The sequence below is a fragment of the Parasteatoda tepidariorum genome, chromosome 6 (genome assembly GCF_043381705.1).
Source record: "Parasteatoda tepidariorum isolate YZ-2023 chromosome 6, CAS_Ptep_4.0, whole genome shotgun sequence".
Classification (NCBI taxonomy): domain Eukaryota; kingdom Metazoa; phylum Arthropoda; class Arachnida; order Araneae; family Theridiidae; genus Parasteatoda; species Parasteatoda tepidariorum.
The window spans coordinates 12,718,631-12,733,119 of NC_092209.1; the positions used below are offsets into that span (position 1 = coordinate 12,718,631).

A 14,489-nucleotide genomic window follows, 5' to 3' on the forward strand; every position below is an offset into this window, starting at 1 on the left:
AAAAAAAAAAAAAATAATAGTAATAAATACATAAATAAATAAAATAAAATAAAATAAATATAAAAATAAATAAATAAAAAATTTAAAAAGTAAGTACAGTATAATCTTGATAATTCGTGTTTCGGTTGTTCATATTTCCTAAAAATCCAAGCTAGAGAAAAAAGTTAGCGTTGCTCCCTCACAGCACTTGCAAAGATTACTACGATTGATTTTAAGACAATTACTACGTCTGAATAATGAAAAACCTGATTGAAAAACGATATTGTGTGATAAACACTGAAACATGTGAATACTGTGTTTAAACAACAACAACAAAAAATTAGACAACTATTTTAAAGTAAAATTAATTTGATACAGTATTATAATGGATATTGTAACTTGGTTCAAAGTAGTAAATGTACCCTGATCCTTTTAACGTACTTAAATTTTTTTAAATGAAACACATTTCTCAATTAAATACTGAAATTCTAAAAATTGCCTTGTTTTGATTTATTTAAATATGTATTAAAATCTAAGTTTTCGAAAGTTCGAGGTAGGCTCATTCCCATCCACCTTGAATTATCCAGACTCAACAGTATATAGATTTTTTTTTTCCAGCTTTATAAAATATTTTAAGCAATGGACAGTATTTTTCTTTAACATTATAAGCAGTATTTTATATGGAATTTTTGCAACCAAAAATGCTACTTAGCTTTGCTCATGATAAAACACGAAAGTACAAAATAAAAAATTATGTAATTAAAATCACATCATTATAATTCCAATATGCATTTAATTATCGCCGTTTTTATCATAGTATTTTTAAACTAAAAAAAGGTTTTAACATGGCATTTTCTTTTAAGCTATCCAAAAAAGAAAAAAAAATTCGCATTTATGTTTAGCCTACTCATACAAACACTAAACAATAAGTAGTATATGTTTAAAAAAAAGTACTTTACATAACTTTTACTCTTAGGCTTAAAAACCAAAAAAAGAAAGAAAAAAAAACTTATATAATTAACATTGTTGCTAACTTATACCGCAAACCTGGCAAGTTTTACGCTCTTCAAATGAGCTGTCATTGAATGGTTGAAAAACGAAATTTAAATTGACATTGCATTTATATTTAGCCTACTCTTACAAACACTAAACTATAAGTAGTAGATCTCCAAAATGCAAGTTTAAATAATTTAAACGCAACGGTCGACAAAATCATTATAAATTAAATCTTTCTAAAACTGGAATCGAGTTCCAATTCATATAAGTGGCAACTAGATTAATTGTAAAAATGAAATCTCATGGAAAAGCAAGTTGGCTCATGTGATGCAGTCACTGGGAAAAATTCTGCTGAATATGAATTTTCTAAAAAATTGAGCTACTTCAATAACATATAAAAGCATAATTGTCTAACTAATAAATCTAAAATATGCATTTTTGAATTATCGATTTGCCATTGTGGGTAGAGAAATTTATTTTAGTAACTTCAAAAATTAAAATTTAACTATTAAAACAAAAATATTAAAAAAAAAATTACCGAACATCTCACGCGTTGTACAGGTTCACAGCTAACCATCTTAACACAAAACGCAATTAAAATTTTATAACATTTTGCTTACTTATTTATTTATAATTTTTTTTCGATTATGCAAAATAAATATTTTTCAAAAGACTGATTAAAAATTAAAAGAAAAAAATATATCAATTCTGCATTAGAGTCAATTTTTGGCGAATGCATTTTTTATCTTTGAAAATAATATAGGTACTGTTTCTGTGCAGCAACCCTCTCAAATCGATGAGTTTCTTTTTCTTCTTTTTTTCTTCATTTGCAGTATTTAAATAATAACTGATATCTTTGTGGGACAATCTCTATTCCCCTTTCCAATAATCTCTTTCCAATTTCAGAGAAAAGTAAAGCATATTAAATTGAGGATTCATATTTTTATAATGTAAAATTACTCATATCCAATTTATATGCAAATTAGTATCCTGTAGTCTTTAATATTGCTAAGAAAAAAAAAGGTTTTATTTTTAAAAAAAAGTTTAAGAAAAAACAAAATTGAAACCATAACTCGCATATTGTCAAATATTTAATGATTCTTGATTTTCACTAATATATATGTCTTGCACTTCGTTATAATTTGAAGGGAAAACATTATATATTATATAATATAATATATAATATAATACAATATGCAATATAATATAATATATAACATAATATGATATAATATAATATATAATAACCAATACATTTAAATTTGTCATAGTGGTGAGGCAATTTAAAAACCACAAAAAGAAAAAATAATTTGCTAAAACAAAAATAGTCACCAAAAAAAAAAATTTTTTTTTTTTTGCTCTAATACTTACTTGTTGTACAAATTGGCAGCTATGCATAGATTATCTTAATACAAAACGCATTTAAAATAAGTGATGAAAATTTGATGACATTTTGTTTATTTATTAGTTAACAGTTTCACGTTTATTATGCGAAATAAATATTTTTCTTAGAATTTTGGTTAAAAGTAAAAAAAATAAAAAATTATACTAAGTATGAATTTTGTAAAAATTGAATTACTTCACCAACATTTAAAAGTCAACATTATGTCTAACTAATAGATCTTAAACATACATTTTAAATTATTGATTTGTCATCGTGGAATAGAAATTTATTTTAGAAACTTTAAGAAGCAAAATGTATCCATTAACATCCATATGTATCCATAACAAAAATATTTGAAAAAAAAAATAAATAAAATAAAAAAAAATAATTACCTATCTGCTTACGTGTTTAAAAGTTTGCAGCTACGCATCTGAATACAAAACGCAATTAAAATAAGCAATTAAAATTCAATGACTTTTTGCTTACTTATTTAATTATAATTTCATGTCGATAGATTATACGAAATAAGTACTTTTCTTTAAACTGATTAAAAATTTAAAAAAATATCAAATTTAATTTTTAGCTACTACTTCTTTGGAATTTTTTAACATTGTAGATTCTGCTTCTGTGAAGCAACTCTTTCATATAGATACTTTTTTCTTTATTTTATAATTTTGAAATGATAACTTCATATTATTTGGGAGACAGCATCAGTTCCATTTTCAATAATTGAAAAATAAGACATATTAAAATGAGGCTACAAATTTTTATAACTCTTACTCATCGATATTGTAAAATTATTTATATTCGAAATAGTGTTCTGTAGTCTTTTGTATTGCAGAAGGAAAAAAATAAGTTTTATTTCTCCAAAAGTTTAAGAAAAAATAAGATTGAAATTGTAACTCATATATTGCCAAATTTTTAACGTTTCTTCATTTTTCACTAATATATCATTGCACTTCGTTACTTTTAAAAATTTAGTACTTTTATTAGTACTTATTTTAAAAGTTTTATTAGTAGTTATTTTTAAAGGTATCGTACATTTATTTGCACTTCATTTTATTTGAAAGTTAGTGATTTGACTCGTATTTCCTTTTGAAATTTAGTATTTTTACTTGAACTACGTTGTTTTTAAAAGTTGGTACTTATACTTGCACTTCGTTTGCTTTTAAAAGTTAGTACATTAATTTTATTGCAGTACNAATTGAAAAATAAGACATATTAAAATGAGGCTACAAATTTTTATAACTCTTACTCATCGATATTGTAAAATTATTTATATTCGAAATAGTGTTCTGTAGTCTTTTGTATTGCAGAAGGAAAAAGATAAGTTTTATTTCTCCAAAAAGTTTAAGAAAAAATAAGATTGAAATTGTAACTCATATATTGCCAAATTTTTAACGTTTCTTCATTTTTCACTAATATATCATTGCACTTCGTTACTTTTAAAAATTTAGTACTTTTATTAGTACTTTGTTATTTTCAAAAGTATCGTACATTTATTTGCACTTTATTTTATTTGAAAGTTAGTGATTTGACTTGTATTTCCTTTCGAAATTTAGTACTTTTACTTGTTCTACGTTGTTTTGAAAAGTTGGTACTTTTACTTGCACTTCGTTGCTTTTAAGAGTCATTACATTAATTTTATTGCAGTATTTTAGAAGTTAGTATTATTGCACATTCGAGATAATTTCAAAAAACAAATGCATTTTCTTTTTTCACCCTCGAGGATTATTTTTCTTTAATCTTTTCTCTTTTTACTTTCTGAAATTTCTGAAAACCTAATTAAAAATTTTTTTAAACTTATTTTTACAGTAAATTTCAATTATTATTTCAATTTAGATTTCGTAATTTTTTTATATTTTACCATGCAAAATTACATTCTTTAAAATGATGGTAAAAAATAATATACCTTTCAAATCACACTTTTTTATTACCATTAATAAATTAAATAATAAAAAATTATAAATATATACTAAAATATTTTTTGAATGGAATTATCTTTGGATAAAAGGCTCTTATAAGTGTGTGCAAATTTTTCTCAATTCGCATAAAAAGATCTCGAGATATGCTGAAATGCGCAAAAAGTGAAATTAACATTAAGGGGTTCAATCTTCGCACCGCATTCCTGACTAAATTATTTGTTCCCCGTATATATTGGGAGCCTGTGATCTGAATTCGTCGAATATTTATTCAGAGAAAGTACGTTTTTGTATCGGATTTCGTTACTTAAAATATTGTCTACTGTAATTAATTAGAATAATTGAAGTCACCCCCTAAAATCATGAAGAGTGAGTTCCAGAACGTGAAGATTCGATCGTTAGATTAAAAGTTATCTATTTTTTGATCGTCCATTTTTTTCCGCTCATTGTATTATAAGTAAATTATTCAATATTACCATAATTTAAATTGACCTGCAATTAGTTAAGATTATTAAATTTTCCTGAAAGCTAAATATTTGAACTGATGAATATAATATTTTTAAAGTCAAACAATTATTTTTCAAAAATAAAAACAGTATTTTATTAATATTAATTAAAAAACCCATTTTTTATTTTTTTTTAAATTAATTATTTTTTGACAAAAAAAAAATGTAAATACTCTTGATGAAAAAATTATGTTTGACTTTAGTGTAGAAAGTCAGATTTCCAGAAACCACGGAAAACTAAGTTTCTTTGCCTTTTGAATAAAGTAGGAAAAAAAATTCTCCCGGAAAATTTAAATCCAATAAATTCTAAATCATCAAGTAAAGTCTGAAAAGGAAGGGGGCCTTCTTTGAAGTTTTCCCGTTTTCTCTCTGCTCGATTCGCTGTAACCGCAAATGCAAATTCCGAGATTCTAAAGTTCCCCTTTTTTTATTGTTACAAAGTCAGCCTGGATTCTTTAGGGTAAATCGTTGCCCGCAATTTCCATTTTAGAGAAAATTAAGTCAGACTCTGATTCAAAGTTTAAATCCGATGTGCAAACGCACAGAATTTGATTGAACCGTTTTCGTTAATTTTGTGAAAGGAAAAAGCAGCTTTCAATCAAAATGGCTTTAACGATTTATTGGAAGAAAAAAAAAGTTTTTTAAAAGTAATGACAGGATTTTATTTTAAATGTGTACAATATACATTTTTAAAAACATATACATATTTAATGAATGCTTCCTTTTTTTTATAAATAAAAACAGTGGTACACTCTCAGAATTAAAACTTTCACTTTTGACGATTCAGCAATTTTTGGGCTGCGGTTTGCTAATTCTGAGAATCATTTTGTTATGAACTCACGCAATTTTTGACGAAATGCGAACTCTCATATATGAGGCGAATTATTTTTTTTTTTTTTTTTTTTTTTTTGAACTCGAAACCTTATCGTCGTGCATTGTGGAAGATTGTTAACTAGAAAGAAGACTGTACGATCGAAAATAAAGTGGTGAAATAAGCCGATGAGTCTTGTATGGCGCTCAAGGAATTGTCCTTCTATCTAGAACAGTGTTTCTTAACCTTTTTGATATAATGGACCCCTTTTAAAATTTTTTTAAGAAGTCACGGAAAAAAATAATGATGAAAAATGAAAAAAAATAAAATAATGAAAAAAAATAATTGCAAAAAACATCAATTATTAGAAAAAATTTAATTTTATTATTTTAGAAGTAGGGCAATTCCATATGTGACGGAATGACATTTTGACTCGCAAAATAACAATTAATTGAAGTTTCTATGTATCTAATTTCAAATAAATAAAAAATTTCTCATGCATATCATTATTATTGGCATAATGCGCTTCATAAACTAAAAAAACAGGATTTTCTATCTTTTTTACTTTTAATTTTACGAGCTTTTTATTTGCGTGACGGAATGACATTTTGGCAACCAAGCTTTAGGCATGCCGTTTAGAACTGGTAGTTTCTGCGAATTCTGCAGCTATTATTTTTCTGAACTATTTTATACTTTTAGTATAATGTGTAAGCAATGTAAAATGTGAATTTGGAAAATTAACCTCAGGTTGGCTAGCAGTTATTAACATCTATTTGCTGTGACGGAATGACCGTGACCGAATGACAAAAAGTTTAGTAGTTAGTAAAAGTTTAGTTAAAATGTTTTGTTAATATATAAATGATAAACAGAATGTAACAGATAAACAGGATTAATATTTATGTAAGAAGTAGTAAAAATTTCAACAGTTTGAAAATTAGGTTGTCTCTGAAGAGGTTTTATTTCTAACTTGCCAATGTCACATCTTATCTTCGTTCTCAGGAAATTTATGCATTATTAAGACATGTGACGGAATGACGTAAAAGAAGTTACTTTTATTTNTATTTTAATAGTATACAAAATTTTTAAAATTAAAATTTTTAATGTGAAGGTTGCTGCTGCTTTTCCTTAATTAATAAATTTAATTGAGGGATGGTTTTCGACAAAGCAACGTGTATATCATGTTCAACATTCAATCGATTTCGATGTTATATATTTATTGTCACAAGTGTGAAAAATTCCGCTTCGCAAAGATACACTGCAACAAACGAAATTATAGCTGCCATAGTTCGATTTACAAGCAATGGGTAGGCTTCCAAACGTTTTAAAAATTAGGAGTAGTCAGCGGACCCCCAAAATATAACTCATGGACCCCTTAGGGGTTCATGAACCACAGGTTAAGAAACCCTGATCTAGAAGATCCTGGGTTCGAATCTCAATTCGGAAGTAGGTGTAATTTATCGCTCTGCCTTATCTGTCCTTGTATTGTTGTGGTGACATATCCACAAGTAGAGTGCCAACGAAAAAATAATCATTATATTAAATTAATTAATTATTATATTAGATTAATTAATTATATTATAAATTTTTAATTACATTAGATTAATTAGGAGCAACGAGGTTTTTCTCATTTCTTTTATTTTTTTGAAAATAGAAGGACGAAATTTTTTTAATTTTGACGAACTTCATTTCCTTGAAGATGTAAGTTATATCATCACTTTTACGAAATTTTTGCTCGGAGCATATTTCAACAATTGGTTTCGTCAAAAAAAAAAAAAAAAAAAAAAAAAAAAAAAAAAAAACGTTTCGTGATATTTGTGTATCTATTTTTTACAGCATAAGAAAATTATCGTATTTTAACAAACCAGGAAATGCTAATAGTTTAAGTGGTTATATTTAATTCTAAAACTGATCAAGATACTCCTTCGCACTCCGATATTTCAAAGCTTTAATCCGATGTGCAAACGCACCACAGAACTTGATTGAACCGTTTTCGTTAATTTTGTGAAAGGAAGAAGTAGATTATAATCAAACTTTAATTTCAGAAAAAAAAAAGTTTCATAAAATCAATAGACTGATTTTATTTAAATGTGTACTACATATATTTCTAAAAGCATTTACATTTTCTTAATTGCTTCCAAAGAAAGTATGCATGTATGAGAATTCCAGCTTCTAAACCACTTAACGATAAAGTGGTACATTTCTAAAGTTTTTCAATAACCATGTTATATTATTTCTTGTTATTTCATTGTAAAATGAACTTTTTATGGCCGTATATTATTTCTAATATGACTTTTTTTGAAAAAAAAGTTATATAAGAAATAATCTATAGCAAGCAAAAAAAAAAAGGTTTGCAAAATGAGCCTTTTTAATTAAAATGCCCTATCGATATCGGTTACTGACTCAATAGGTTTGAGGAAAAGGTGGCTTCTAAGTTAGTCTTGCGACCTAAATGCTATCCGTCTTGCAAGCTGAAAATATAGTCTCGGAGTCAATGGAAGAGGCTCTTGGAGAATTACTTAAAGCTCACTTCCCTGTATCTCATCCTGTAGAGAATGAACATTTTTACAATAATCCTACAACTACGAGTAGTAAAAATGACTGGGAGGCCGCCAAGATGGTGCTCTCCTATGAAAAAGTAGTATGGACTATTAAATCTTTTAAGCCCTACAACTCACCAGCTATGGATGACATTATGCCAATAAGGCTTATTAAGGGGGTTGACAGCCTGACTTCTATTCTATGTAGGATCTTTCGAGCCTGTATAGCTTGTGGGTATATACCTCATTCTTGCTGGAATGCAAGGATAATTTTCATCCCAAAAAAGGTAAGGAAAATTGAGGATAAATCCTTTAGACCAATTAGCCTCACCTCCTGTCTGTTGAAAGCCATTGAAAAGTTTATTGACAGATATTTTAGACACTCTGCACTCATAGATAAGCCATTGTCTTCCTCACAGCATGCTTATCAATCTGGTAAGTCAACAGACACTGCTCTATGTATTGCTCAATGATCTCTCCTACATGCTTAAAAAACATTCTCAGACAAAGCGATTGCTCTGGCGGTATGTATTGATATCGAAGGTGTTTTTGACAAAATCCCTGTTGAAACTACCATCAAAGCACTTAAAACCAGAGGTATGAATTCGGTCAGCACCAAGAGGATAGCTAATTTGCTGTCCTGCAGGTATGTTTGTTTCTCTTAACTGAGCACAAGTATGAGAGTTCATGCTATCTCAGGCTACTTTCAGGGAGGGGTTTTGTCCCCTATCCTATGGTCATGGAGTCCTTGTTAGTTCGGTCAACTAATCTTGGCATTCCCTGCGTTGGGTATGCTAATGATGGTGTTATTGTTGTCAGAGGAAAACATGGTAAAACAGTCTCTAAAATCATGAATGGTGCACTTCTAGAAGTAGCTAGATGGCACACTGACTTATCTGCTAACTCTTCCTAGACAAGTTCTGTGGCCTTCACAAGAAAAAGACTTAATCTACTTGAGGTGTATTACCTAGACTATAGATTGGAATTCACTGAGAAAATCAGCTTTCTTGGTGTTTATTATGACTCCAAACTTAACTGGTGTTATCATTTAGAATATCGCTTATGCAGGGCCAAGAAGATTTTCTGGTCTTGCAGAAATGCTTTTGGTAAAATATGGGGATTATCCCCGAGGTAGTTTACTGGATGTACTCAATGATTACCACATATTTGTATTATTACATATGTCTATGTATAAATCACATATATATATATCTATTATCACATAAGGCGCAATTGTCTGGTGGTCTAGGATTAGGATGAGCTCCGTCAGGTCTAGTCTTAACAGACTACAAAGAATGGTCTGCGTAGCCTTGTCAGGCTGTCTCAGGACTACTTCCTCATCTGCTCTGGAGTGCTTACCTGGGCTTCTCCTGTTGAAAAGTATCGTATGTATCTTAGCTTATGGAAGGAATATTCCGAACACTTGTCATGGGATCATCTTGTTTTGCAAGTGTTAATATTCTCTCTTTCATTAAGCTTATTGATTATATGTCACTAAGATATTATTTTCACAAGCCCTTCAAGATCCATTTTCCTACTAGAGATGAATGGCTTAATTCTCCTCGGTGGCTTAAATGCAAATGTCTAATATGGTACACTTAGGCTTGGTCTTAAATCAGGAGCAGGAATTTATTGCTCCAATGATGGTACCAAACTTCACTTTCCCTTAGGCAGTTATGCCACTGTTTTTCACTGAGGTCTATGAGACTACATGCGAAGTGGAGAACTTTGTGGTAGAACAGTTTAAAGAGGACCGCACACCCTTGGCTCCTTCGCAGGCTTCCCATTTACTTGCTCAATAAGCAATGCAATAATGCGATTGGGAACCATTTCGTAAGATCAGTCCACCGTGAAACTACAATACAACAGATAGGTGACTAAAATTCAGTGGTGTGACAGCCCATAGAGGTCTATCGTATCCATCTCAGGTTTCTTGACCGTGGACGTTTGGATGCAGAAGAAGATTTTCCGGTAGGGTGGTCAACCGAACGGGAAACCCCTAATGTTTAGTCTTCAAGCGTGCTTGGTACTCATTTTATCGACCCATTGAAGGGATGAAAGGCTAAGTCAACCTTGGCCGCTTCGAAGATCGATCTTAGGACCTGATGCACTAGTCACCTGGCTTTGGTGACAAAAAAAAGTAGGTACAAAAAAAAAGTTTGTGTAATATAGCATTATCGAGAGTGTTAGTAAATTTAATTTGCATAATGAAAGGAATGACTAATGTAAAAATAATGAAAATTAGTTAAATCAAAAAAATATTGAAATAGATTCAAAAATACTGATATTCAAGGATTACATATCATAAATCCTTAAATAATAAATAGATAATAAGAAAAAAGCTTTTATTATTTTTATTTTAAAATTTTTATCTAGGAGAACTATCGAATTTTAAATTTTTCAATGATACACATAAAACTATCAGAAATGAATTCAATAATATATTTGAAAATAAGAATTCAAGAATGTAACAAGTATAGTAAAAACATTTATTCAACTCCATTTATTTACAGTTAAAAATGAAGAACATTGCACGCAATTCAAATTTGAAGTAATTAGTTTAGTTTTGTTATTGTAAATAATAGATTACTAGGAGGCTCTGCTTTCTCCTTACTTCATTTAGAAACTCCCAGAATTGTTACAATCAGCTTTTCTTATTGTTGCATGTAGAGATTGTTAAGCGTAATAATACCATTAAAATATCTTTAAATGTTTTATTGCATTTTTAGTTTCATAGATTTAGTACACGATTATCACAGAATAAAAATTATACCTAATTATTTTACAATCAACAATACTAATTATTGCTACGATTAAAAATCTATCAGAATCAGCTATTAGCTTACAAAAATTTTTTTTAAATTTATTTATTACTTTTTTTTTGTTGTTAGCTTGTGTAATGTAGATAGTTAGCTTCATGTTATGATAATATTTACTCCTTTTTAAATTCTATTTTGTATGAAAATGCATGCTTTTTCTTCAATTGGAAAAAAATGTTATGAGAAAGCAATTAGACAATGCTTTGAGGGGCAAAAAATGACACTTAAAATTTACAATATCCAACGCAATAATTAATACACAGCAAACTTAACGCTCGAAACTTTTCATCCTCTGTCTTATTAATTTGCTAGATGTAATTATCTGTAATTGAAGAAAAAATGACTTCTCCATTAATATAAATAGCCAAAATACTGAATGAAACAAAATTATATTGTATAAAAGTGATAATAATAACAACGAGAAGGATAAAATTTTTATATACGTGGTCAATAATTTTATTGGTAAGGCTATATTGTTTCTGGTTATGAAAATAAAAGAACAAAAAACTATTTGATGGGAGTGACATTGTTAAAATGTTTAGAGGAGCTCAATTATTTAATATGTTAGGAATAAACTTTCCCAAGAAACACCCAAAAGAAAATTGTGTGGCATTACCACTAATTACCACCAAAATTTCTCTCAACAATAAAGACAAGTAACATAATAAAGCGGAACCAACGAAACAATTTTGGCGTCACATGAATTATCTCGCCAAGACCACCAGTGAAGCCATATCAAAACGTGCCTGCTACCGTAATGAAGTAAGCCGCCTGTTTGGAAGGAACAAGGCCAAAACATCAACGAAAATCTTAAATTCAGTTCCTGGAGAACAATAACGAAATATGCCAGTAAATTAGCGAATGAAAAGCGACCACGACTAGCATTTTCTTTTCAAGAAAATAACCTCAAAGACGATTTACTAATTGGTCCAATCAAACTGTAACTGTCACGTTGATCCTTGGCGATTTTTTTTAGTGAAATTTGGAATCGCAATCGTACCGCCCCGCAGACTAATTGTACGCCATGGCGCCTTCGGCATTTGTCTCAATTCTAACGATTACGATGAATAATCGCTAAGGAAGGGGTCAAGGATGTATTTCGAATTAGAAGGGTTGGGGTGATAATTAGAATCATGTTTTCTGTGGGGAGTGGCTGTTTCGGAAGTTAGTCTAGCGATTAACACTTTAATCATTTGGGGTTGCAGGTGTTTTCTTCATCGATTGAGTGCGGATTATGATGAAGGTGTGGCTAGAATCGATCATTACCTATTCATAAGGAATATCATTTGTGGTATTTTATCTGTAATCGTTATTTTTTTCCTATCGATCCTGTCATTTATTGCGCCAAAATCTAGCCAAAAAGTAAATAAATTCTGCCAATGACATACGGTTTATGCTAAGCAGTAAATTTATTGTTCTACGAAAGAAAAAAGAAAGCTGAATTAAATTGTTAAATTTTGTGACTTGATACATAAAGTTAATTAATGTATGTAACAATGTAATTATTCAAAATAACAACGTAATTATTCAGTAACAATGTAATTATTCAATCCTTTGTGCATTTATAATCAGTTTTAAATTAATAATGCTGAACTCGTGTTTTTGATTGGATTAATTATCAATTATTAAATAAATAATTCAATAATTGACGTTACAGGTTGAAAAATAAAGTTAAATCATTAAAAAAAATGTATTTAACTTTAATTGCATGGTTTTTTTATTATTATTATTAATTTTTAAACTTGTGGTGGCTTGTTTAGCCTTTCTAGTATCGATCATGTAATCTTTATTCTACATAACAATCTCTCACAATGCACTGCGATGAGGTTCTGAGTTGAGAAAACAGTTTGTGTGAGAGTTAGCGTTTCGTCAAAAATCGGTTGATTTCGTGACGAACTGATTCTCAAAATTAACAAAACACAGCTCAAGGTTTGCTGAATCGTCGAAGATGAGGGTTTTATTTTTGACTAAGAGTACAATAACGGAATAAAATTGTTTTCAATATTAATTTATAGTTAACAAACACTTTAGTAAAGTAGTGTTATATGAAAAAAATTACCTTACAGAAATTCAATAGATTTTAATTGTTCTGAACATTTTCCTTTCCGTTTCAATATTTATAAAATGCTAATTTAAAATAAAAAAAATTCATGCAAGATTTTTAACAGTAATATTTTATAACTGTTCTGACTACTATTATAAATAAATGAAATTTAGTGCAAAATTACGATAAACAATAATAGAACTATTAATAGATTACTCGTTATTGATGCAGAAAGTAAATACTTTTTTTTAGTTAATTATGAAACATATTTGCTAAAAAACTAAATTGAAATTTTAATACTTTATATTTTTTTTTTAAATAAATATTACCATATTGAAATAAAACAAAAAAATTATTGTGTATATTTTCTTACCTAAAAACTGCAGTAGTCGCAGTCGATTTAAAATAATAATTATCAAGAATTGTAAGCTTGAGATTATACTAAAAAATCTATAGTATTGTTATAAGGTAATTATTGATGAAATAGTTTAATATATCATCGCTATTCAATGTTTTAGTAATAAAATTGACAAACAGTACTTATTCAAGAGTCTACTAATATGGAAAATTTTTCCAAACCAACATGTTATATAATAAAAAATACTGTTAGAGCCTTTTGCTTTTATGTTAAGTTATATAAAGTTTTTGGGAACCAGGTACGGTATTTTAGAAGCCGCGGTGACTGAATATCCAGGGTTCCTAGATTCCTGTACAACTTTTTTTTTAAATTTCTATAATGTATCTAAAATTTATTTATCTATTATACTTTACTTATTTATTTATTATATTAACTTTTACATTCCCTGGAAACCCTATGGTTAAGTGAACAATATTTAGTAACCGCTGCTTTAGACGTCTTACGAAAAAAAATTTTTTTACTTGTAAATGAGAATATAATGTATACAAGACTTTTTCTAAGGTAGTTTTTTTACTTTAAACTTTTCCTTAGTTAAATTTCCAGGGAAGATTTTGATAAAATTTTCGAATTCCCACTTCATTAACAGCAGAACACTCCGAAATACCTAATTGCCTAACTAGGAATCGTGAAGCTTTTCATTCAAGACGTTGTTAAAATACGCTTTTCTGATCAATTTCAAAGTGTGGCTGATCATTGTATTACTCCAAGCGTTTTTTTTCCTTCCTTTTTTTGTCGCAGTTATTATTATTAATGTTAAATCAGTTTAAAAGATTTCAGTGACTAGTTTAATTTACTTCCAATCTTTGGTCATTTATAAAATAAAATAAAAAAGTTTTTTTCATTTTTGTTTTGTCTTAGCTGTTATTATTAATGTTAAATCAGTTAAAAAGAAATCTGAAAATATTTCAGTGACTAGTTAAATTAATTTACTTCCAATCTTTGGTCATTCATAAAATAAAATAAACAAGTTTTTTTCATTTTTGTTTTGTCATAGCTGTTATTATTAATGTTAAATCAGTTAAAAAGAAATCTGAAAATATTTCAGTGACTAGTTAAAATAATTTACTTCCAAT

General features: G+C 28.4%; 1 protein-coding gene across 1 annotated transcript; it reads left to right on the forward strand.

The window, feature by feature from the left end:
- The first annotated feature begins 8,047 nt into the window (after positions 1-8,047).
- On the forward strand, positions 8,048-8,608 carry LOC139425733 (uncharacterized). Its single transcript, XM_071181642.1, has one exon. The coding sequence runs from the start codon at positions 8,048-8,050 to the stop codon at positions 8,606-8,608; it is 561 nt and encodes a 186-aa protein (XP_071037743.1).
- The last annotated feature ends 5,881 nt before the right edge of the window (positions 8,609-14,489 follow it).

Coding starts and splice junctions, on each gene's coding strand:
- LOC139425733 (XM_071181642.1), top strand. CDS start 8,048: ATGCTATCCGTCTTGCAAGCTGAAAATATAGTCTCGGAGTCAATGGAA.